The sequence below is a fragment of the Chaetodon trifascialis genome, chromosome 19 (assembly GCF_039877785.1).
Source record: "Chaetodon trifascialis isolate fChaTrf1 chromosome 19, fChaTrf1.hap1, whole genome shotgun sequence".
Taxonomy (NCBI): domain Eukaryota; kingdom Metazoa; phylum Chordata; class Actinopteri; order Chaetodontiformes; family Chaetodontidae; genus Chaetodon; species Chaetodon trifascialis.
Genome location: NC_092074.1, coordinates 13,904,898 through 13,929,161, shown reverse-complemented (window position 1 = coordinate 13,929,161; position 24,264 = coordinate 13,904,898). Strand labels below are relative to the sequence as shown.

The 24,264-nt window shown below is 43.0% G+C and overlaps 4 protein-coding genes across 4 annotated transcripts; 2 read left to right on the top strand and 2 right to left on the bottom strand.

Annotated features, from left to right (window-relative positions):
- The first annotated feature begins 1,596 nt into the window (after window positions 1-1,596).
- On the top strand, window positions 1,597-3,161 carry mixl1 (Mix paired-like homeobox). The gene is made up of 4 exons (XM_070986687.1): window positions 1,597-1,693; window positions 1,806-2,026; window positions 2,199-2,325; window positions 2,584-3,161. The coding sequence occupies exons 1-4, from the start codon at window positions 1,597-1,599 to the stop codon at window positions 3,159-3,161; spliced, it is 1,023 nt and encodes a 340-aa protein (XP_070842788.1).
- A 335-nt stretch (window positions 3,162-3,496) lies between these two features.
- On the bottom strand, window positions 3,497-11,836 carry lin9 (lin-9 DREAM MuvB core complex component). The gene is made up of 15 exons (XM_070987160.1): window positions 11,765-11,836; window positions 10,772-10,804; window positions 10,141-10,232; window positions 9,115-9,228; window positions 7,382-7,512; window positions 7,000-7,125; window positions 6,664-6,821; window positions 6,282-6,415; window positions 5,993-6,121; window positions 5,785-5,886; window positions 5,618-5,698; window positions 5,384-5,509; window positions 5,004-5,186; window positions 4,630-4,727; window positions 3,497-4,484 (listed from the first exon to the last, which is right to left on the bottom strand). Exons 1-15 carry the CDS (start codon window positions 11,793-11,795, stop codon window positions 4,379-4,381), a joined length of 1,644 nt encoding a protein of 547 aa, XP_070843261.1. The 5' UTR covers window positions 11,796-11,836; the 3' UTR covers window positions 3,497-4,378.
- Window positions 11,837-12,367: 531 nt separating this feature from the next.
- parp1 (poly (ADP-ribose) polymerase 1) lies at window positions 12,368-22,670 on the bottom strand. The gene is made up of 23 exons (XM_070987800.1): window positions 22,405-22,670; window positions 21,086-21,248; window positions 20,555-20,670; window positions 20,246-20,460; window positions 18,357-18,447; window positions 18,125-18,241; window positions 17,608-17,784; window positions 17,277-17,439; window positions 17,047-17,187; window positions 16,686-16,925; window positions 16,536-16,601; window positions 16,313-16,445; window positions 15,968-16,163; window positions 15,733-15,861; window positions 15,535-15,618; window positions 15,289-15,411; window positions 15,073-15,201; window positions 14,851-14,949; window positions 14,555-14,707; window positions 14,270-14,397; window positions 14,115-14,176; window positions 13,895-14,009; window positions 12,368-13,285 (listed from the first exon to the last, which is right to left on the bottom strand). Exons 1-23 carry the CDS (start codon window positions 22,525-22,527, stop codon window positions 13,204-13,206), a joined length of 3,045 nt encoding a protein of 1,014 aa, XP_070843901.1. The 5' UTR covers window positions 22,528-22,670; the 3' UTR covers window positions 12,368-13,203.
- Window positions 19,094-20,167, top strand: adorb1a (adenosine receptor B1a). The gene has a single exon (XM_070988022.1). The coding sequence runs from the start codon at window positions 19,094-19,096 to the stop codon at window positions 20,165-20,167; it is 1,074 nt and encodes a 357-aa protein (XP_070844123.1).
- Window positions 22,671-24,264: the final 1,594 nt, after the last annotated feature.

Sequence of the window (24,264 nt, the reverse complement as noted above, 5' to 3'; positions counted from 1 at the left end):
AAAATGGTGTTTGGTGTTTTTTGGGCCCATGCTACAGGTCTCTTTCAGAAGTATGATGCTAACTTTGACCCACTCAGCCAAAAATGCAATATATCCCATGATGACTTAAACCCAGTTACAGCTGTAACCCATAAATCATATGAACACAGATGCAATATAATGTCTGGCACTTTACCACTCTACTGCAATAATCACATTACCCTGCACCCAAAGTGTTTAAATGAGATTTATACAATTGAGGCTGTCGGCTTTGCCCAAGTCTGTACAAAAAATCACCCTGTTGGCTCATCAGTGTCCAAGAAGGTTGCCAACCCGCCAGCCGCTGGACCCTTCGGCCAACACAAGAGCAGGAAGGGCCCAGAGAAAGGTAATTAGCAGACTGATTTTTAACTTGGGTTCAGTTCTATTTTATTCCCTCGACAAAAATAATTTTTAGTCCTCCCATTTAAGTCAAATTAGTGACAGGGCTACTACAATTTGCTACTAAATACTCTGGAATGAATGATGAATGAATGATTGATTCTGAAAAAAATAAACTTTGACTGTAATTAAAAGTATCTCTAAACATAAAAGCTCATTCTTGCAAGTCTCGTCCACATATGTGTGAACAAATTAGTCTGTGGAGCTCCCTGACCTCCTGACTCGACCCCCCTCTGAAGCAGATGAAGGTGATCCATTCAATAAGTGCCCACTCCTGAGTACTTCTGAACTGAGGTTTGTGTATTGAGTTTAACTTTGTTGCCACTGAAAGGGGACAGGAAGCATAACTTCCTACACATCACTACAGCAGTGAAGACATCTGAAGACCCTGATCTTTATAAAACACAACTCATATTATTTGATATTTCAACTTTAAGGAAAAAGACCACCACCAAAGGAGAAAATCACGACCCTTTGAGAACACGTCTTGTTGCAGAAGTCAGAATCTGAAATACACTTTTAATGGCACTTCCTTTAAGTTATTTGAAAATGTTTATTGATTGATTGATTGATTGATTAATCATCTTAACACTAAAATATACTCAGTAAAAGTTTTCTGTGCATATCTCCAAGTCCTAATGCATAGCAAGCTGGCCACACCATGTAGAGCCTTGCAGAATGGCTCCAATCAATTGTTGAAATATGTTTAAATTACAACATAAGGTAAAATAACATGGAATTTGGCAGGAGATTATCATATAAAGCAGGGAAAAATCATTTTGTTACTAAGCCACAAACAGTCCTTGTGAGGCTTTAGCCCGTTGAGGAAATGGCAGTTTCCAACGGTCTCCCTTTGAAGGATAAAAGTTATTGCTTCATCCATTCCAAAGCGGATAAATGTTTTCACTGCCGATGTGTATTGAGCATGCAGATTCCATTAAAAACCCTTTAAAGAGACCTACGGTCGCTCCACCGTCCCAGGTGTGATGCCTTCACGCCCCTCCGGCCTGCAGACGTCTGATGTCGTTGCGCGGCCGCTGCAGTGCCAGCCGGCACTAATGGCTGCCCCATTCACACATACGGCCAGCAACACCTTTGATCGCGGGGTGATATAACCCAAGCGAGCGCGCAGGTCTCAAAGCTCAGTCAATCGCAGGAAGGTCACAGTTGAGGATCATGTCTTCAGTTCATGGGAATATGCGCGTCGGGGATCTGAATCACTTCCAGATGTATCACGAAGGAGCTCTGCAGATGAGCAGCATGGTGAACTCAGGTTGGTGTCTGACACCGCTGTGCGTAATTTACGCAGAAGACCAGATTCACGTTTCTGGGATTCCTGCTTCTCTATGGTTATTTACTGAACAGTGTGTATGTTTCCTTTTCAGATTATGGAGCGTCAGATGTTACTGACTACTTCAACTCTGCAAACTCTGTACCGAGGGCGGATAAATGCGTGGCAATACTGACCCACAGGAGGAAGAGGACCAACTTCACCCAGCAGCAAATCGAGGTGTTGGAGAAAGTTTACTCTGACACTAAATATCCTGACATCTACCTGCGGGAGAGACTGGAGGCTCTGACCGGGCTACCGGAGTCCAGAATTCAGGTAATGCAGTTTAAATCTCAGGTATCCAGTGCGTAATTTACGCACAAATCAATGTCTCGTTTCTAAGACTTCTGTTTATCTGGGTAGTGCAAAATTCTGCTGATATATATACATATTTTATCAATATGAGTTCATCTGTGCTCACGTTTATTTGTTTCCCTACACATTTCAGGTGTGGTTTCAGAACAGAAGGGCCAAATCTCGTCGCCAAGTTGGCTCATCAGTGTCCAAGAAGGTCGCCAACCCGCCAGCCGCTGGCCCCTTCGGCCAACACAAGAGCAGGATGGGCCCAGAGAAAGGTAATTAGCAGACTGATTTTTAATTTGGGTTCAGTTCTATTTTATCCCATCGACAAAAATCATTTTTAGTCCTCCCATTTAAGTCAAATCAGTGAGAGGGCTACTACAATTTGCTACTAAAGACACTGGGCTTGAAGTCACCAAAATTTTATATAATTTGCTTGAAAACTGCCACTGAAAACTGCTAAGCAATGAGTGAAAGCCCAAGAGAGGGATCATCAGAAACAATTTAATAACTGTTTTTTTTTTCTCTTTCAGTTTATGACAACAATCATGGAGCTGAGGCACACAGGATAGGAGGTTTTGGACTGGAAGACAGTTTCAGACCTACTATGCACCAAAACACAGAGGATGCTCATAGAACCAGTATACCCACCAAACCCAGCAGCTATGACCATACTTTCGTCTCCTGCATCTATGACAAGGAGGGAACCAGATTGAAGCCTGAGCAGATGCAACGGCACGAGCTGAGTGTTAATGTCCCATGCTGCAATGTCCATCTTTATCCCAAAGAGAATGAGCACCATGCCAAGACCGAAGCCAACGTGACCGACAACCAGGATCCAAAGGTTCTGGTGGAATACGACAATTTCCCACCTAACAAGACCATCGGACCAGAGATGAAAGTCGTGATTCCTCCCATCCCGACCCACAGTAACTTCAGCAGGTCGTCACCAAAGGATAACGGATGCCAAGTCCAGTACCCACATGTGAGGGCCACATGGGACAGGTTCAGTCACTTCTCCCCGATCCACGGCACAGAGGCGCAGGACTTTACAGACTCAGACTCTGACTGGGAAAACGAGGCCATGGCTGGTTTTGGTGGTTTTATGTGATGTATCATAAGAGCCAGTGTAAAGAAAGCTACATGTATCATAAGAGCTGATATAAAGAAAGCTACATGTATCATAAGAGCCGATATAAAGAAAGCTACATGTATCATAAGAGCCGATATAAAGAAAGCTACATGTATCATAAGAGCCGATATAAAGAAAGCTACATGTATCATAAGAGCTGATATAAAAAAAGCTACATGTATCTGAAGAGGCTGTTGTTTGTGTAAAAGGAAAAATTTTATTTATTATAAAATAGTAATAAAATGTCTGATTGTAAATGAAAACTCTTGATTGTTTTCATGTGTGAATAAAGACTAAAAAGTAGAAGACCAAATGCTGCTTCGCAATATGATGTTTAATATAAAAAGACGGAAACATTTATATACAATTGCCCTGAGGCACTCTCATATACAACTTTACAAAACTGAAAAAGGAGATTCTCTAGGAAAAAACAGTTGACTTGAATTTTTAGAGGTTACATCAGAGATGCAGGCTTAGTGTGGGGGTTGCAGCAACAGCCATGCCAAATATGGAAATGCTCAGATCATCTTAGGGAGTAAAAGGCATCAAAACCCCAGAGTTCTCCTTTATAAAAATACCAAAATCTCTTTTCAGTGCACACAAAATTATAAAAGCCATTTCTGAGTACACAGCAGAAATGTCAACGATAGACCTAACAATCAGAGATATTGTACAATTATCTACAATAAACAATTTTATAAAACATTCTTTAGCCTCCCTGTGCTTACCATCAGTGGAGCAACGGAACACAACACTTACAGGGGGAAACTTCAGAGATAGCAAAATATTGTTTCAGAACCATACTCACCTACTCAAAAATAAATAAATATGGACTATAAAAACTGTAAGAATGGTGTTTGGCACATGAAACCAATAAATAACCATTGAGTTTAGAGATGTGGATTTGTGGCAATAGTTTACGCTTCTTTCAGGTTTGTGTTCAGTTGGGTGCACCAACATTCTCATACAATAAAATGGGTGGGTAAAACACTTATGACATCCTCCCTCCCGTCAGCACAGAAAGGTCTGTGCATTCAATTCAGACTGCATGGTGGTGGTCCACAGCATCCACGGGACTTTTTTGTTTGCAGCCTTTCAACAGTTCGGGTGAAAGCACCATCTCAAAAGACGATATTAAAATGGCCCACACCCCTGTGCGTGCATGCACCTGCATGTGCTGTGGATGATTCAGGTACTCAGACTGCATTGGTGTTGTTGGCAGCAAATGCATGCAGGTTGCCCAGCTGACTAAGGCCACTCTGGATGTGTGCCACGTGGATCTCCACATTATTCTGGAAGCAACTGGAAATACAGAAAAGACAAAGGTTTAAGAAATGTTCAGTACTCTGAGGCTGACTGAGCGGTGATGGTAGTGACACTGACGCAGACCGCTGAGTGCTATGTGGCAAAGGAAGAGTCATTAGAAACACTGCAGAGTTCTTTTTACCTGAGGTTGGAGGGATCGATAGATGCCTTGATGTCATTAAGTGAGTCTGTTAGAGACTTAAACTCAAACGAATTCAGGTCTCCTCCATCTGCCAGACACTGTAACAAATCAGGCAAAAAATCCAATGATGATGGACTGAGGTTATAAAAGTATTAGTCTGTCATTTAAATATTCTCAAGGGTTCTTCAGACTTATTAGCGCATTGATATTGCTGCCAAAATGCAGAGCTCTCTGCCATTAATAAATATGCTGCAATATGAGCCCACTGATAACAGGAGAGAGGAACACACTGCGTACATCCACGGTCCTCCTGACATAATGTATGTTAGAACATCTGTGAGCGGGAATGAGCTCAGTGTTTATTTATCCTCTACCTTGATCTGCAGCAGCAGAGCCGTGAGGCGGGAGATGAGATGTGTGAGGCTGGGGTTCGTCACACTCTGCTGTCCGTCCTTCGTCGAGTTGCTCAGCTGCACCATCTGCTGGGCCTCTTCTTCGCAACGCCGCCGCAGCTCCGTGGGATGGTCAGCTGGAACCATGCCCTGATCTGGAGCAAGCTGGACGAACACATTGGTGATTCACATCTTAAACAAGGCTCTGTTCATTTTTTAAATTTCCAGACTGGGCAAGACGGAGGAGGAAGTGAGAGGCTAGAAATATCAGAGCAGGGCATGAATTATCACTGCTACTTTACCTGTGCTGCACTTCAGGGGCAGTAATTATTGATGGGACTGAGGTGTATCTATTGACTTACCTCACAGCAGAACTGCTGAACTTCATGAAGCACCTTGTTCAGATCCTTATTGAGCTGTTCAAGCTCAAGCACTGTGGTGGCATATCGCTTCTGGAAGTCGAGGTCAATAGGCATCGAGTACGACTTCTGAACCCAAAAGCACAACCATAGTTTCAGTTAGACTGGAAGCATGCATCTCTGAAAACATTTCTTAGGTTTGAAGCATTGTTCGATTTTAAATTGTGAAGATCATACCAGCTTCTCTGCCTCTGTGTTCATTTCTTTCAAGTGCTTGATGTGTTCTTTTTTGATCATGAGGATCTTGGACAGCCTTGTCTAGTCAAAACAAGACACAATTTGTTTGCACAAAATTTTAAAAGGTTTAGGATGTCAGATTTTAGTACCTGACTGGAAGTACTTACCACTTGGACAAGGAACTTGACAGGAAATCCTCCCAGAGTATCTCCTTCAGCACCCGGCAGTTTGTTCCTCCATGGTGATTGGTTAATAAGAGGGTCATTGTCCTGTTATTTCGAAAAAATGACTTGAGATTTAAAGCAGCATCAAATATCAGCAACAACTGTTAGGGGACATGCAGCACATCAGGCATTAGATGCTGATTTACAGTACCATGAGGACAGGAGTGGTAGCGGCTGGGTATGGCCCTCTTGGCGGAGTCATGAGGTTCTGCATGTAGCGTGTTGTCCGATGCTTCTGGGCAAAGGCTGAAATGGGCATGGTCTCATTGGGTTCATTGCTCTGGAAAACACAATCATCACCGGGTGTTGTTGTTGTTGTTGTTGTTCTACAAGTTTTTTTTGAATGACAAACCATTATAATTTGAATTAAAGTACAAGCAGGAAAAACTGAACTTGTTCGGTGAAGCTGTTATCTTAGCAGGGCAGCAGGCAAATCTTACCAGGACTTCGTAGTCAGGCACAGTGTGTGTTCCCAGGCCACTGCGGTCAAAGGTGACACGATAGGTGGCAGCGCTGGTGTCCACTGCATCGATCTGGCCTGTGAACAACCCATCATGGACGCCTCGGAGTCGAGCTGCAGAACGAAAAGGAAACTACATCAGAATTCATACTGGTAATACTGTACAGACGCTTGTGGGACATCCTTACTTTTGCCGTTTGAGTTGAGGATTTTAATTTATCTATCACCTAATCAACATCACACTATGAGGTCGCAGTACTGATGAATACATAGTACTAAAAATATCTGTTTCTGACTCTTGTACTTTTGATGGTTTTGGCTGAAAATGTAACCTGTGTTGCTTTGCTTTGCTTTGATCTTACCAGTGACTTTGGTTCCTATGATGAGTGGCAGGGGGATTTCATCTGGAAGGTCTTTGCAGTTTGACACGTCAGACAGTTTTCTTTGCTGCAGCAGGCGCATCTTCTGCCTCTTCTGCCTCAGTGCTGTCCGCTCCTCTGCAAAGAATGCTGACGAACACCTGGATGGGACAACAAAGCACAGAGCTCCTTTAAAGCCTCTGTCTGAAGTGACAGCGTTATAAAAAAATACAGACAGAAAACAATTTCATACACTTTAAAATGTCTGACAAAAATGAAGGTAAACATGGTGAACAAAAATGACGAGCAGAGGCACAAAGCTTAAAGACTGCAGCATACCGTCGAGGTTTTCCCATCAGTCTCCTGATCGTTCCCCACTCAACCCGTGTCAACTTTCTTGTTTTCAGGTTGGGGAAAGACTCCTTGAGACACAGGCAGAACTCATTGTCACCCTCAAAAAGAGGCCTGGATAAGAAAATAAGGTTTAAAAAAAACCCAACAAAAAAAAAAACATTTAGGGAAACATAAGATAATACAAGATTATCCAATAAACATTTCTGATTCTAAACTGGGAAAAATCAAGTTGTCTCCCATTTGCAGCTGACAATTCAAAGCATGCTCAGTTTAATCAAAAAGCTTAATCTTTGTTAAATCATCTCCAAATTGACAACAATTCATCAAAATTAATTGTTGCCTACTAAATGTGAAAGTGAGACTTTACCTGTCAATGTTGGAATAGAACCATTCATAGATGCACCACTTATGAGCTTTGGGTAGTTTCAGGAGGTTTCTTAACCTCAACCCTATTTTCTGGGATGCCTTCTTATCTGGTGTCACCACATTAGTAAATTTCTGTAAAGAAAAACATGAAAACAACTGTCATTCCACATGAAACGCCTTTAGCAATTCTCATTTGTTCTTCCATCATGCACAACAGTTGTAAAGATTTAGCACAAATTATTCACTCATTCACTTGCATCAGTGACTTCTTGTTCCCACAACCAAGCGATTAAATCATTATAACAAAGGAGAGGCAGAGATAGGGAATCAAGTTGTATTCCTTAAAAGAGTCTGTTAATTTCATCAAACAACTAAGATACACAAACCAAACACTCAGTGGTGTTGCTTCACATTAAAAGCTTATTCAAAAAGACCATAGAAAGATTTAGAGTAAAAACACAGAATTAGGTAAACTACAGATTGGCTCCAGCTCATATTCTATGACAAGCAGTAGATGTCTTACAGGGCCCTCGCAGCCTCACCTTGTTCACGGTGTTTAGCCCTTACTGTAAAGCAGCTACTGGAAATAGTGACATAGACAATGAGGGCAGCCACTGACTGTCGACTTCAAGGATAATATTTCCAATAAATGAATGAAAGAATATATGAAGTAGCCAACAACATGATGTGGATTACATACAAAGCCAATGCAATGCAAATTAAGTGACATGAACATGTGATATTCCCATCATTCGCGTGTTTGTGTGAGTTAAAAGCATTCATCTTGAGTGAAAGATTTGCACTTGTCACGGGTCTTTGCAGTGTATTGTTTCAAGAGATCCAGGCAAAGCAGAGCGAGAGAGCTGCTGATCGCTGACAGCTGCTGCACCAGGGAGCTCTGGAGGACAGAGCTGGAGCTTCTGGAGGAATAAACATTCGGAGCCACACCAGATTTTCCTCTAATCTAAAGCTGTTTACCACCATGAGGAAAGCTCAGAGTTTTTCTTTCAAAATTTCGGGATTAAAAACTGGATATATCTTCACTCTTGCTTCCCAGCCTGTCTGCAACAGTGAGCCACCAAGGTGCTGACCTCCACTGTGGGCTGTTTGTAATTAGTCTCTCTGTCCATGTTGACTGGAGAGGAAAAGTGCTTTACTTCATGAATGTACTGAGAGGAGAGGGGAAAACAAGAGGAGCTGGAGGGAAACAGAAAGAACCGGTGTCTCTGGTGAGAGCGGAGATCAGTTGGAGGCTGAACTAAAAGCACACAAGCAGACATGCACAGTGCCTGCTGATCCTTGCTATCTTACATCTAATATACGGGTATTACGGCTGTTTAGGGTGAATAAGCACAAGGACTGGATCATTTGTGTTTATGCATGAGTAATGTGAATAAACACAAATGATCCCACAGTCACACTTTGGTGAGTAACACAGGCTCACTCACATTCACTTCATGTTTGGTCTGAAAACACCATAATGGTGCTGCGCACATCGGCTCACTGGAACGTTCATTTCTGCTGTTGAATACTTCCTATAGAGAAGCCATGTGCTCACACAGCTCAGGTGTAATCACAAGGTGACATCTGGAACCCAAACAAGCTCCATGAAGTAATGCTGCAGTCTCTGCCAAAACATGCTCTCTGCACAATTTGTACGCCATCTTCAAAAGCAATGGAAGAACAGGGAAGGCCAAATGATTTTCAGTCACTTTCATGGTGTGTAGTCTTCACCTGTGGTGTGGTGGTGACCCTTTGGCTCCTCCGCGGGGATCTGGAGGGGAGACGCTGCTGGGGTTGCTCATCCTCCTCTCGAAACAAACGGCTCCTCTTTGAGCTCCGTGTGGGCTGGAAGGACAAACGCGGACAGGAGTTTATGAATAGTGCTACTAATGCTCCACGTGCAATCAGAACCACATTAGCTGACTTCCATATGCAGAAAATCTGGTTTAATTAAAGCAACCGTTCAGATACATATCTGATTCAGGTAATATGTATCGAGCATATTCTGTATGCACTGAGGTGAACGTGCCACGTGCAAACTATGTTTGTTTGTTTGTTTTTTTTTGTAGGGAGCTGTCAGCCATTATGACAGAGACATTTCTGATGAGATGAAAATATCCACTTCAAGCACACTCTCACATGCTGCTCTATGTTGACTGGTCAGCAGTATTTTCTGTATCAGCCCCTGAGGTGTGGGACAAGTGTTTCAAGAAGGGTGCCAAAATATGCCATTGACATTCAAAAGACTGCCTATGACCTCATTTCAGTGCAAAAGGAATACAATCAATCAATTCCCCACACCACGTACAGACCAGAAGCATGTGAAATGCACATTCCTTCCAAATCTGCATTTCCACATCACACTGGTGTGAAAAAGATTAATGAAGCAATAAATTAAACTATCCAGCTGGAAAAGACAGTCAAAGAAAACAATTAAATGAAGCCGATGAGACTATCAATGGGCAGAGACCATAAAATCAACATCAACACTTTCATATCAAACAAGAATCCCTTTATCACTGACTAACAATGTCAACTAATAATTCATATGAAGAATGCACCCGTTTTCAGTAGTCCCACCATAAACAATATGCATAAACTCTGACTTTAATTCAGAATACATAGCTGCTGTAATTTGCTGATTTTGCATTTAATGTTTTCAAGCTTAGCATTCATAACACAGTGTATAACAGAAGTTCCTCTATTGCTTCCTCTTCACAAGTTTTAAGACTGACCAACTAACACCGTGTCTCTTACAGTGTCCATTGTGAGGGAGGAATGTCTTCCCCTGGTGTTGTGAGCTCTTGGGAAGCTGTTCTTTTCATTCAGAGTGTTGGACAAACTCCCTTCTGTTACAAAAAAGGGGGGAAAAAGCATATATTAAAAATAGTGTAACACCACCAAATACAAGTCCCCAGTGAAACCGACCCATTATCTAATTTCTGACTGAAAGCAATTAATTTTACACTTCTAAGTGAGACTGGAATAGATATGAATTAAAAAGTCTAACAACACAAAACGTTTATCTTACATGGGGACAAAACTGCAGTGAAAGCAATTATAGGATAATTAGTTCCACTGTGTCCCAGACTGCTTCAGTCACCAATGCAGGGTAGTGTGGGTTGTCACTGTAAGCTTATCATTATGTCACACTGACATCTAAACCAATGAAGGATTTAAGATTTCTGAACTCTTTTAATCAGGATGCGTACGGCACGTGTCTGCTACATGAAGACAAGATCAAATCACACCAGAATAATCTGCACTGGCCAAGTATGTTTGGACATACAAGGAATTGGACTCCTGTTTCCAGTAGCTCCCAGTTTGCTTATACACAGTGCCAAGAACAAATGCACAAAGATGACAGCTAAAAATACTGCCCACATACCTTTAAGACTGACAAGTGCCTCTGCTGAAGAGCCTGAGGAAGAGGACAAATTGAGATACATCAATATACTGTGACACAATAATAGCGTTATAGCAGACAGCAATGTAAAATGCAGTAAATATTTCACAAAACATGTCAGTGTGATTCAAGGGGTAATTAGGTCATGCTCTTTAATTTTAAGTTCATATGATATGATTATTATATCTATCAAAGAGTCATCAACGAGGCTGTCCTTTAAACTCTGAACGCAGCCAGGCACGTTAAATGAAGTTACACAGAGCTAGCGCAGTCAGTTAGGCCTTAACCCCCAATTTGAGCTGTCAAGCACGGGCACAACATCAGCTGGACAGATCATATCAACGAAACGAGCTAAACGAGCTAACGTTACACTGTGTTTTAAAACCCGGAGATTAAATATTGTTAACATTAACTACGCTCACGTCGACTGAAAAGACCACTTCAGCTGTTAACAGCCAAATAACTTGGCTAATTTTCCTTCACCAGCTTGTCAAAATGATATACAACGCGTTACCATGTAAGGTTAACCGGCGCTAACGAACGTTAAATAGAAGGAAGGTGTCACGGAAGACTGAAACAACTATGGCCAGCAAAGCAGATAGCTAGAGGCTAGCGTCTGTACTTTGGCAACAGAGACGTTACGGCAGTCCTTTTGTTATTGCTGCTTAACGAACTAAGGCTAACAGACGTTAGCTCATAGCTAAGCTAACGTTTTTTGTTTACCCAGTTCGGCTAAAGTAACTTGCTCAACTCCAACATTAGCTATGGTTAGCCCCTCATGCTAACAAGCGTTAGCTGACTTGGAGAGACCGGTATCTCTTTGCATGTAAAAATGACTTAATGAACCGCGCTCCAAACTTACGATATTCATTACATGGACAACGATAGCAGTTTATCACCAAATATTTATTTTATTACTACGGGACGACTGCGTGTTTCCAATACAAAACTCCTTGAATTTGTGTTGTTACTCACTCTCGTCTAACAGCTGGTCCATCTCCGCCATCTTGAATTAGCCGCGCCGCTTTTTCAAAGACCTTGTCAAAATGCATTCTGGGTCGGGACGCTGTCTGGAGGGCGATTTGAGAAATAAAAATCCTATAATTTACCAGTAACCACTTTGTATTATATCTGCGTGCACACAGTTGCATTCGCTTGATATAAATGCAACCTCTCGTCCAAAATGTGAGGGGAAATGTTTGGAAAACAGTTGGAAGAAAGAGAAATCAGACTAGCCACTCAGCATCCCTCCATTGTTTCTTACACACTTCAGTGACTCAGATTTTGTTTTAATATATCTTACATTGTTGGGAAAGAGGTGTCAATGCTTTGTTAGTTTTACTGTTTTCCTCCAGGTGCAAGCTGATTGTATCCAGAGTTATACACAGCACCACAAAACCATGTCTCATATATAAATGGCTTTAATGAAAACCAGCCTCATTCAGTAGGGACATTAGTAAATACTATTTCTGTGTATACTCTACAAGATCCAACTTCAAGCCCGAGCTATCATCCTGCTGACATATCAGTAGCTGACCCTGACCTCTGATCTACCCTGAAAGGAAATAAATCAAATATCTCATTAAAAACTCAGTATGTAAATTTATTTCTACACTGAAATCAACTCCAGAATGGAAACAGGCTCCAACACACAGCACGAGAAAATGAAACGATTCAAAAACACAGGCATGAAATTTTGAGAAATCAGTGTTTTTTTTTGTTTTTTTTTTGAGGTAAGCGACAAAAACACTAGGAAAAGGTGTACGATATGCCACGGCAGTCGTTTCTTTCACAGAATACTTTGAGTCAACACTGACTGCATTTTTTATTTTTTCCATTTTCGGCAAGGAAGACGTCTTGAGAGACAAACAACAAAACAAATATATACATGTCAAACCTCGTACAGTATCGTTGAACCCAACAGTCTACAAAACGTTCATCTTAGTGGGTATTTTACTTGCAAAATATAACCATTGGTTTGAGTATGTCTGCAGATGGGTTGGTCAAAGCTCAAAACTCCCTTTAGATTTGCTTTCCTGTGCCTTATCAACTACGGACTTATTGAAAAATGAAGAAATAAGACTAACTCAAACAATTTTCTATGTAATATGCATCATGCTTCAATTCAGCTTCGTCTTAATTAACACAACCACTTTATTGACCTGTTTTCTGTGTCTGTCTTATGAGCAATTCTGAAGTAGGTATGTAAGTACCTAATGCATTAAGGAAGGCTGCCAGCTAGTAAACCCGAAGAAAAAGCGATAAAGTGACTAGAGATTTCCAATAACCATTGTTAAATGTGGTATAACGTTGCTCCTTTGCCATACATCTTCTGTTGCAGAGAACGGAGCCCGGACGTTTGGAGGCAACAGTGGTCTTTGCTTTGACTGAAGAGGGTTTGGAGACGGTCTCTCTCACCACAGGGACGTCTGGTAATTAAACTTGATCTTCAGGAGATACTTCAGGTTAATCTGCGCGACATCGTACACGATGTACCTGGAGGAGCGGCGGTTAAGGAAAGCAGAGACTGTACAGATATGACCAACGCGGCAAAATCAGACAGAGATCATGAACTGACGGCCCTGTGGTGTAAATACATTCTGCACTGGGTTTCGGTCAGGACAAGTCCACAACCGAACAGAGAGGTTTCAGTTCCTTTTCCTGTTTTTTCCCCGAATTAAACTCAACAGTCAGTGGCTACCACCAGTCTAAGCGAGTCCATCATTTATGCATCTGTTTATGTGAGAATAGCTAATTTCCTCAAGGTATGAAACGCAGCTGGTGCCTTCGAGTGACCTACTTCACAATCAGGAGGTTAGAAAAGAGCACTTTACACATGAAAGATAAGATACCTCTGTCTTACCACAGACCTCCTGAAACAAGAGTCCAAGATCAATCGCAGAGTAAAATCAAAAGCACAGCAATGACAGCTCAGACAGTAGCAGCTAAAGCTTTAACTTGAGTGTGTTTATGTGCTGACTTCGACTCTGCGCTTTTCTACAGACTATTACATAATCAGTTACACAGCAGAGGAGGAAAAATGTGGCGTCGCTTGGCAAAAGGATCATCAAGCTCATAAACCAGACCGTCGGAGTTAAAGGATACTCGTTGTACAGTAGACTCGTGTCCTCGATGTTCGTGTGGACACCTTTTCCCAGAGGCACCTGCACCCCGTCTAAAGTGACAGCAGCACTTGGATCGGGAGCAGTTCTACCCAAACCTGCGAGAAACAAGATTGTGAATTAAAAATTTGAAGGAATACAGACATTATAATTCAATTTCAACTGCTCAAAAACAATCAAACTTTAATCTGAAGGCTTCTCACCTTTAACACTGTGTTTGCCTTTAGGGAGTTTTGTAATGTGTGAGGCCTTCTTCAATTCATGCCTGCGTTAAAAAAACAAAACAAAAACAAGACACATTCATTTACATTATCACTGCATATTTTTGAAGAAAAAAAAAACTTAGATAGTCACTTACATGTTGCCGAGGGCAACCTCTCCCAGCAGAAGGATGCCAACAGGGTCTGATTGGGAGGTGTGACAGTAGTTTGCACTCTTGGACACCATGTCGGCGAAGTACACACCTTTACCGAACATGTAACCAGTCTAAAGACGATGAAGCAAAACAGTAACGTTATACAGGACTGAACAAAACCAACTGAAGACGTTACAGTTTGTGGGCATTTGACAAAATGAAGTTATTATACTGTTGTGTAAGAACAAACGGAGGTGCAGCTTTTGGTTCCCACAAGTAAAAACTCACCACGGGGGCCTCTGGAGGTGCAATGCGAAGACCCTGAGACAAGATACCAGCGTAGTTGGTGGTGCGAGAACCGTGCCACAGCAGCTGGCGATTGTGCAGCTCCTCGAAGGGACGGTACCGCTGGCGCTCTCCCTCTCGATCAATTTTGAAGATCTAAAAAAACGCCAGAGAACACGGTGAGATGATAACTGACGGTGCGCAACAAAGGTACAGAGGAGAATTGACAAAGTTCATGACAGAATCAAAAGATAAAGATGAATCAAATAAATGAAACTGCTTTTCCCAAAATGACTTACTTCTTGCACTTCCAGTGTGTACGTGTTGTGTGTAGCAGCGTGGGTGTTCTTAACGTACTGAGTAATAATCTCAGCCTCATTTGTAGTCTTGTCAACAACCTGTGAAGTAATATAGCAGACTGTCATCTTTCCATCTCTTCATGCAATGACCATCCTGAACAGCGTTCTTGGGGGACAATGGGGGAAAATAAATAATCTTGCGGTCGGTGCGGGACTCCTCACCTCAATCTTGGTTTTGAGTTTCTCATAGTTAATGTCGATGGGATCACTCTCATTGTCCTGAGCCCCTCCTCTCAGCAGGCTGTACGCCACTTCAATATCCAACAGGTTGTCCAGCATCTGGACTTTAGCCTGAACAGTGACGCATGTGGGTGTTATGAGATCCATTTACACAACAAGAGGACACTCCACAGCAGGACAAAGTATGTGTGGCCTTACTTGAATGTAGTCCAGGTTATTGAGCAGCGGAGGTTTCTTCATTCCAAAGTCATGAGGGATCAGGGTGTAGAAGCGATTGGACAGATCCAGTATCTGGGCCTCAGGCAGACAATCTGACACGGCCTGTGATTAAAAAAAAAGACCACTATAGTCAAAGATTTTGTTCACTACAGATATCTTGCAGTAATGTCACAAATTAAAGAGAATAGTGAGACAGCCCTCCAGGAGGGGTTGCTGATGACTGACCTGCTGTACTTCAGTGAGGAGAGCGTAGGCGCTCTGGATCTGCCTCTTGCTCAGCTTTCCGAGGGGCATCTTCTGGAGGTCGATCTGACGAGAGGCAAGGACAGATCAGATATACAAATATCACAAAAGAATGTGTTCGGTGTTCGGTGAGATGATGTGTTTTTCCCTCTTTCCCATGTACACCACCACGAGTCTCACCTCAAACTCCACCATGGCCTTCTTCATACTCTCTACATCAAAGATCATCTTGATCAGCTCCTGGACGGGTTTGGCCAGCTTAGACTTGGTGCCAGCGGTGGCTGTCAGCCTCTTCACTGCTTCCTCATCCTGCCAAGAAACATGGCCGACACAGCACAGAGAAAAACTAAATCCAGTCAGATACGGAAAACTGACAGTGTAGGATGGCTCCTTTATCTGTGCGTGCTGTGTGTACCTGTCCATAGTCAATCTCCAGGGGGTAGAACTTATTGGGATATTTGGTGAAGTTGGAGGTGCTCCAGTTGTTGCCTGTCTTCTCTTTGTAGACACCCAGGAAGTTGTCCATGGCAGAGTTCTTGTCATGAAACTTGTCCAGCTTGTTTCCTCCGATGGTGGTCCCCACTCTGCCCCATGACCTGAACACCCAGTACCTGTACAGGCATGAAAGGGGGGCAGTGTAAGAGACAGTGGAGCCTGAGTGATTAATCCAACACAGTTATTCAGCAGCTAGCAGACTATCGAATGCCTCCTCAGTACGACAAAAACTAGAAGTGCAGTGACTCTCTGCAGCTGCACTGACCGCTTCTGCACATCATCCTCCAGCAGCTGCAGTTTATAGTAGGAGTTGGTTCCTCTGACGATGTCCACAAGACCCAGCGTGGCGCTGTACATCTTCCCACTCTGCTCCAGGACATGAGCACTGTTCTCCAGACCTAAAAAAAAAGAAAAAAAAAAGAAAAATCATCAAGCAAGGCTACAAAAAGGGAAAGAAACAAATATCTATGCAGGGCAGTCATGACTACCAGAATCTGGATCCACAGCAGCTCCTCCTTTCACTGTGAGTTTCATCTTCTTGGCTTTGCTCCCACCTGTAAGAGTGTAGATGTAATTATTTAGAAAAATACACCAAACACGTCTAAACGAATCAGCCCTCCCAAACAAATATCCATTACCTTCCTCCTCCTTCACCCTGCCCGTGCTCTTGGTAGCCAGCGTTCCAGACTTGGAGGCCACAGATGGAGCTTGAGCCTCAACCTTGACCTCTGCACCCCAGGGCGAGATGGCGTGCAGGGAGACCAGCTCCTGGAGGGCTTTACCTGACGACTTTATGTCAGTGAGGAAATCCTCGGAGACCACACGCACGCCGGCGTCCCTCACTTCCTCCATTTTCTTACTCATCTTCTCTACTTCCTCTGTGAAAATGTCATAAACAAAACATCTTCCTCAGTTTGATTCAATGAGTTTTCAAAAAGGAACGGAGGGCGCCGACTGACCCACATTACTGGCAAATCTTGCTTTTGATTGGTTGCTTACTCTTGGTGCTGAGGCAGAGAGAGGCCTTATTGGCTGTGCCGGTGATCTTTCCGCCCAGCTCCTCCACAGCAGCCTTCAGGTCATCCTTGTTTTTGCTCAGCTTGCCCACAGCCAACAGTTTCATGCCAGTAAGAGGTTTGTCTGCAGGCACAGATACTTTAAATTATACAGTTACAACAGTACAGCTGTATGAAGTGCTGATTATTTAGTGTTCAGGTCTCTTCACTAACCTGCAGGCGCTCCCTCTGGCAGTCGCTCAGTCGGGGCACTGGATGCACTCGCCAGAGGTTCTGCTTTGGCTGCGGTAAGCGTTTGGGTGGGAGCCTCCTTTGGGTAAACCCTGTCCTTTCGCTTGAACTTGAATTTTTTCAGGAAGGGAACTTCATTGAATTCCTAAAATGACAAAGCCAGAATATTCAAAGTCGGAAAATATAACATGAATATGTGCCATTTTCTTGGTCTTTGAGTGGATATCCTATTTTTATCCACCACCTGGTGATTCAGCATGGAAAGTTCTACTATATAAAGAAGCAAGAGGAGACATGAAACGAGGTGACCTACCTTGGGGATGACCCAGTCTTTGCGAATGGGTGTTGTGGTTTTGAACACACACTTCGTCCATGCTGAGATGTCCCCTGTGCAGTAGTAAGCGTCACCCTTGAACACTAGCTGGCCTTGGCACTCCTTGCAGGCCTCGAGAGCACCAAAAGCCATGCCGTCAGCCAGGGAGTCCACCACCTGTCAAACAACACATACATGCTGCATCATGGCACAGTAACAGGGACCACAGTTACAGTTCGGGCTGAACGATATCGAAAGAAAGCAGACCCTGCGGACTTTCAAATTAAAGACAATAAGAATATACTTTAATATTTCCACATTCTCACAAATTCAAGTTATGAGCCAATATCAGCGTGAACAGACTCAGACAGAAAGCAAAAAACATTTAGTCATTCATATGCTTTCTTTAATGGCAGCTCAATCAAAGCTGTGCGGAAGGAGATGGGCGTTTAGTTTGACAAGGAAGCTAAAAACTGCAGACTGATTGGCTGTTAAGATAGATTTAAGTGTTTCTTACATTGGACTCTCCAGAAGGAACCTCCTGATGGTTTGCAATCAGCAGCTCCTTCATATCATTGATTGAACAGAACTTCTTCAGCTTGTCCTTGATTCCCCAAATGAGCTGACTTTGGTTCTGCAGACAAACACAGAGTAACATATTAAAAACAGGCTCAACAAACATGGTGGGATGTTTACAGCAGAGATCAGCAAATGTGACATTTAAAAAAGGAATAAAAAATGAAAATCACCTTCAACTGCTCCTCCAGCTTCTTCTTCTCGTCCTCCTCCTCCTTCTTCTGTTTCTTTGATACTCCATCCACCTCATCGCTTTTACGCTTCCTGTGAGCGCAAACACAAGTTTTCTTTCAAACTTTTGTTTTCTTCATCGTTCACCGCAGAACAACAAAAACAGAGGATGAAAAATATCCAAATGAACTTCCTAAATGCGGCCAACAGGGATACTGGAAAACAGCCACGAACAAACAAGCCCGAGTCTGACACCTTTATTCATTAGACAAATTCATTAGGGCCTCATCAGTTCATGGACACAAACACACACAAGCAGGTACATGTCTGCACACTCCCAGGCGCCAATGCTGATATCATCCACCCTGACAAGAGACATTTATTAGCCTTCCCATAAGGCCACACATCAGTTAATGACCATCCAGCCTGTCTGATCCTTTGGAGTGAAAAAACATCCCACCAGACAATAACTGACGTGAAGAGGGAAGCAGGGAATCCTATAAAATATCGTCCTTCAGATTTGTTCAAGCAGAAGTGTGCAAGTGTTGTTTTAGGTGAAGACGGGGGTTCACAATAAGGACAGCTGCTGGCAGAAGAACAACGATGAATGATTCTTGAGCGATCACACCACACTGCTGTTGATCGGTGAGTCATTTCATTGCTTTTTTGCGTTTCATCGGCTCATCAGCAGCTAAGCTTGACTTCTAACTTGAATCTTGTTTCTGTCTTTAGGACGACCATGGAGACCAGCAGGGCACTGCTGAGCCTCCACTCTCTCCAAACTGGAAACTCATCCCATCCATCATTCCTGCAGCCTTTCCAGAACCCCTCCACCCCTTCCTCCCCCTCACCTCCACCCGCTGACCTGGTGATTTCCCCTAATGTGGCGTACATGGCGGCTGAGCTTGTCATCGCCTTTCTCTCCACTGTTGGTAATTTATTGGTCTGTGCTGCTGTGGGCTTCAACTGCAAGTTACGCACCGTCACCAACTACTTCCTGGTCTCGCTCGCAGTCGCCGACATCTGTGTGGGCATGATTGCCATTCCCTGTGCCATCCTGACTGATATCGGTTTGCCACGTCACAATCTCTACCTGTGCCTGCTCATGCTGAGTGTGTTAATCATGTTCACCCAGAGCTCCATCTTCAGCCTCCTGGCCGTGGCTGTGGAGCGCTATGTGGCCATCTTCATGCCCTTCCGCTACCAGGTGCTGATGACATCTCGCAACGCTGCGCTGGTGATCCTGACCACGTGGCTTCTGGCCTTTCTCATCGGGCTTGTGCCTCTGATGGGCTGGCACAAGACACCCCCTGACTCAGGCTACTGCTTCTTTGTCTTGGTGGTGGACATGACCTACATGGTCTATTTCAACTTCTTTGCTTGTGTGCTCACCCCGTTAGTGATCATGTTTCTCATTTACGCTCAGATTTTTGTCACAGTGAAGCAGCAAGTGAGGCGCATCGCATCCGAGCAAAGAGGGGAGCGTCAAATGAGGGCTGCTGCCAGCATGCGTCGGGAGATGAAGACTGCCACGTCGCTTTTTCTGGTTCTTTTCCTCTTCACAGTCTGCTGGATCCCGCTCCACATAATCAACTGCTTCCTGCTGCTCTGCCCGGACTGCCCCGTGCCTCTGGAGCTGCTGCTCACTGCCATCATCCTGTCACATGCAAACTCCGCTGTCAACCCCTTCCTGTACGCATACACCATGACAGCTTTCAGGGACACCTTCAAGGCAATTTTCCTGTGCTGCAGGACGGTGGGAGACAGAGAGGCTCCAAATGGTGATGACAGAGAGAGGGAGGACCGGACCTGACCAGATGGTGCATGGCAAAATGCTAATGCTAGTACCCAACCTGCACAAAAGAATATTACCCCTTCTTCTTCATCTCACCCTTCAGTTTTGACAGCAGGGAGCCTCTTCTTAAGTTCCTCCTTGTCCTCTGCCCGTAGTGCGTTGAAGCCCTTCAGCTGGGTGGCGTTGTATTCAGGCTTGAACACCAGTTCCTCCCTACGACTCACGAAACACGCAGTGTGGTACCAGCGGTCGATCAGACCCAGCTGGGGCTTCTCTGGGTCCACGGTTTTCTTGGATACACGGATCTGATCCTAAAGGAGAGGTCAGAGGATGTCACACTGAACACACTGATAGTATTTATATTGCTCACAGATTTCATGTGTGCAAATAAAAACGGCTGCTAACCTTTTCTATTTTCTGCTCACAGCCTTTGCATGTGCTGCGGTTTGACTTGGCATATTCAACTGCAAAGTCATTCAGTGTCTTCTCTCCTTTAGCTCCACTCTTCTGGTCTGCTTTTCCTACAAGAGGGAAGTTATCCAATGTTAATCAAGTAATAAAAACTATATATAGGTATGCAAGATTTCTGAAGATAAATATTTAACACAACAAGTACAATAACAGAATGTTCATTTTAACATGACAGGTGGTAAACACATCAGTCAGCTGTGGTGACCAGGAGGCAAATACATGTCAAAAAAAGCTTCCTCTATGTACAAATGTGAAATGTTTAAAGTTGTGTTTGCTAAATAACCTGCATATAAAATATTCAGCTGCTTAACTAAGAGCCAGAGGCCTTTGGTGATATTAAACCAGGCCCTTATTTGCTCTATCACCTCCATGAAGGCACACTGGAAGCGGACAGTCTGTGCATGTTGTGTGTGTGAATATGATATTCTAACGTCTGAAGTCCGACGCTACAAGTCGAGTACTGACCTCCTGCTGCTCCACCGCTTTCAATGGCCTTTTTGACTTTCTCCTGGTCCTCCCAGCGGAGGCCAGAATACCCACCGATATCAGCGGTGGACTGAGCTGCTGCTCGCTGCCAGAAGCAGGAGAAGTGGTGCCAGTGGGGGACCTTCCCATCGAACATGGGCGACTGCCGGACAAAGAGCCAACAGGGAAGATTCAGTGTTTGCAGTGTGTTTACAGTGAACATGGGACGACACCAGTGTGAGACGGTGGGACAGACGCCGCGTCCTAACAGCAGCTCACATGGAGGATCTTTAATTGGGATGTTTTTCAAGGACATTCCTGAACTTGTAGGTAAAATCTTAATTTTGTGTGATTAGTTTTCATCAATCTGTCATTTTTTTCTTTGTCAATTAATCAATCAGTTGTCTGGTTTATAAAATGTCAGAAAACTGAGAAAAACACTGATCAGTGTTTCTCAAAGTGCAAGACTGGGTTGTGGACAAAGCAGAAGATATTCAATTCAATATTAAACCAATGAATTATCAAAATAGTTGCCAATTAATGTAATAGTTGACAACTAATCGATTAATTGTTGCAGCTCTAATATATGTTAGAAGTTATATACTTCTTGGACATCTTTTAAGTCCGTGACACAACACTCTCACGATAAAAAACAGTATAAGACCAGATTTACCAAAACAACTCATTCTCCATAAATCCATTCATTAAAACGTCATAAGCGCGCGCCCCTGCTGCCTTCTTGTTAAACATATTGATCCAGTCTGGCTGGACCTCAGAGAGAAATGTCAAGTGATTGGAAACATGGAGCTGCTCCACAGGAAGGAGGCTACAGCCACGTCAGGAGCTTTTCAGCTTCTTAGTTAATTAATTCCTGTTTGGGGCAGCAGTCTCACTTCACATCGTGGTCATGATGGTGTTTTGGTGTTTGGGCTTGTGACGCAGATGCTCACACTTCTCACTCTTTCAACGCACGGTTGCGGTCTTCACGCAAAATCCCGAGCTCCATAAAACAGTATGAGTGAACCTGTCATGAATAGCGGGATGTATTACTGAGAGAGCCCGACATTAAGACAGGCTCAGCGGCTCTTTGTGAGCAAGACTCAACAGACAATGTCAGCCATTTAAATGCTAACGAGGGCCTGAACTGACACAAATGAAACCACTTTATAAACTATATATTATTATTCTCCGGTGAGCTGAGTCATGCTACTATATTCGCCGAATGGACCACTAATTTAGAGCAGATAGCACTCTGGCTGTAAGCTAGCTAACAGCGCAGGTTTCCCCTGATGGACTGACTCCAGACGTCGCTACGTTACCTGCACCATGATGGCCATTCTCAGCGAGTCTTTCGCTATGTTTTCCTTGCATTTCTTGCACGAAGCGCGGCCGCTTTTGGCATACTCCGCCTTGTAAAGCTTGTCCTCCTGAGAGTCTGCCATACTTCTTCAGTATTACTGCTAATTAAAGCGAACTGACTGCAGGGCGAACTTTCTCCGGAACCCGAAGAGCCACAACAATCAATGCACAAGCAGAGAGGCGAAGCCCGCGTGCCTGCACGGCACCACAGAGAGACGACACGCGCGAAGAGCTCTCACTCTGATACGTTTCCTGACACCAAAACTTCACCACAAAGCATCAGCACTTCTCCTTTAAACATTAACGTTAGTCTTGCTTATCAATATTAACCTGCACTAGATGGTAAGGATTAAAAACTGCCATAGTATCAGATACTGATCTATATGAACAAACATACAGTTGTTGAAGAACCGCGGTGGCTTTTGAATGCTTAAACGTAAATCAAAATATAGTAAACGGTATTTCTCCCTATTTACCATATGACAGTACTGAGACACTGAAAGAACAATTAATGAGACAAATCTTACCGAAAATATCACCGAAGAGTTAAATGAAACATGAAAAAGTAGACTAGTCCATATTTCTTAAGGGAGTGTGTGGTGTGTTTGATAAACATCTCAATATTTTTGAAATCCTCATATTCAAATATCTATCTACTTCTTTAAAGGTGTGTCAGGGCCATTAAACGCCACACTATACATTAATGATGGTTATTTTTCTGCATCTTCCTCAGAAAAATCTTAAACCGGAACATTCATGTCAATCCACCAGGACGAACCAATTTTTACAACTAGTAGTTATCCATCTTTTCAATAAACGATCGAGGAGTCGCCCGTAAAATACCCGCGCGAGTCGCAGCCAGAAATAATCGAGTCAAGAGAAATCGTCCTGCAAACAAAGTCAGCACTGAGCATACTGAAGGCACCCTTGAAATTATTTTTGTTTTTAAACAACCGCCTGTTCTGGATTTTTATTCCACATGAATCAGTTTGAGGTAAAAACTGAAGAAAAACAATCTTTGATACTCCAGTCTGCTAAAGCCTGCCCCTCCTTTATTCATTTTTCATCCGTCTGCTTTATAATTTATAATACATTTAATGTCTGTGTATCAGTAGTCTCTGTGGTACTGGATGGATGTTAGCAAGACAACCTCTAACATACTGAAGCTTGGTTGTGCCTTTGTTGCTTAATTCAAAATGAAGCTGCAGGAAAAATCATCCCACTTCTTGGTTGCTGATGCTGGTGTGTTATCACACACATCTCCTACTGGAGGACACACATTTTTATACAATATAAACATTTCCGACTGTGATACACTGACAGTAAAATAACTCAAGCCCTTACTTTTACAGGACCAAACTTATATACAGCTGGAGGAAAAGATTAATAATGTGTAAATGCACTCTGCATAAAGGAAACCTGTCATTTGAATGCATCAGAATGAATCATGTGCACAATTAAAACAAAATAACACCAGTCAGATTTGCTGTCATTGCTGGTTTTATTAGCAGAAAATGTAGACTATTAAATGTTTTTGTAAAAATGATGAAAAAACACATATAATATACAGAGAAAAAAATTAATAACACCCCATTTTGCTGTTACATATAACATTTCCAGGATGCCAAACTTTGAGCAAACACAGCCTTATTTTAAAGGCCCAGCCCAGTAATGTTTTTAAATGTATAAACCTGAGCTACACAACACACATGAATGAAGTTTTTTCACTTATTTTTCTACATTTTGATCATGGATTAACATTTAGACCCAATAAATATCCTCAGATATCATCCTTCAGTTGCAACATAAAAAAAAAAATC

Bases quoted from the DNA above. Each gene is read 5' to 3' on its own strand.
- mixl1 (XM_070986687.1), top strand. From the start codon at position 1,597: ATGTCTTCAGTTCATGGGAATATGCGCGTCGGGGATCTGAATCACTTC. The intron at 2,027-2,198 runs GTAATGCAGTTT...TACACATTTCAG, and splicing joins TACCGGAGTCCAGAATTCAG to GTGTGGTTTCAGAACAGAAG. The intron at 2,326-2,583 runs GTAATTAGCAGA...TTTCTCTTTCAG, and splicing joins CAGGATGGGCCCAGAGAAAG to TTTATGACAACAATCATGGA.
- lin9 (XM_070987160.1), bottom strand. From the start codon at position 11,795: ATGGCGGAGATGGACCAGCTGTTAGACGAGA. The intron at 7,126-7,381 runs GTAAAGTCTCAC...TTTCTTATCCAG, and splicing joins TTCTATTCCAACATTGACAG to GCCTCTTTTTGAGGGTGACA. The intron at 6,122-6,281 runs GTAAGATTTGCC...TGTGTTTTCCAG, and splicing joins TGCCTGACTACGAAGTCCTG to AGCAATGAACCCAATGAGAC.
- adorb1a (XM_070988022.1), top strand. From the start codon at position 19,094: ATGGAGACCAGCAGGGCACTGCTGAGCCTCCACTCTCTCCAAACTGGA.
- parp1 (XM_070987800.1), bottom strand. From the start codon at position 22,527: ATGGCAGACTCTCAGGAGGACAAGCTTTACAAGGCGGAGTATGCCAAA. The intron at 15,862-15,967 runs GTACACACAGCA...GTTTCTTGGCAG, and splicing joins TGGAGATTGACTATGGACAG to GATGAGGAAGCAGTGAAGAG. The intron at 14,950-15,072 runs GTGAGGAGTCCC...ATTACTTCACAG, and splicing joins AACTCAAAACCAAGATTGAG to GTTGTTGACAAGACTACAAA.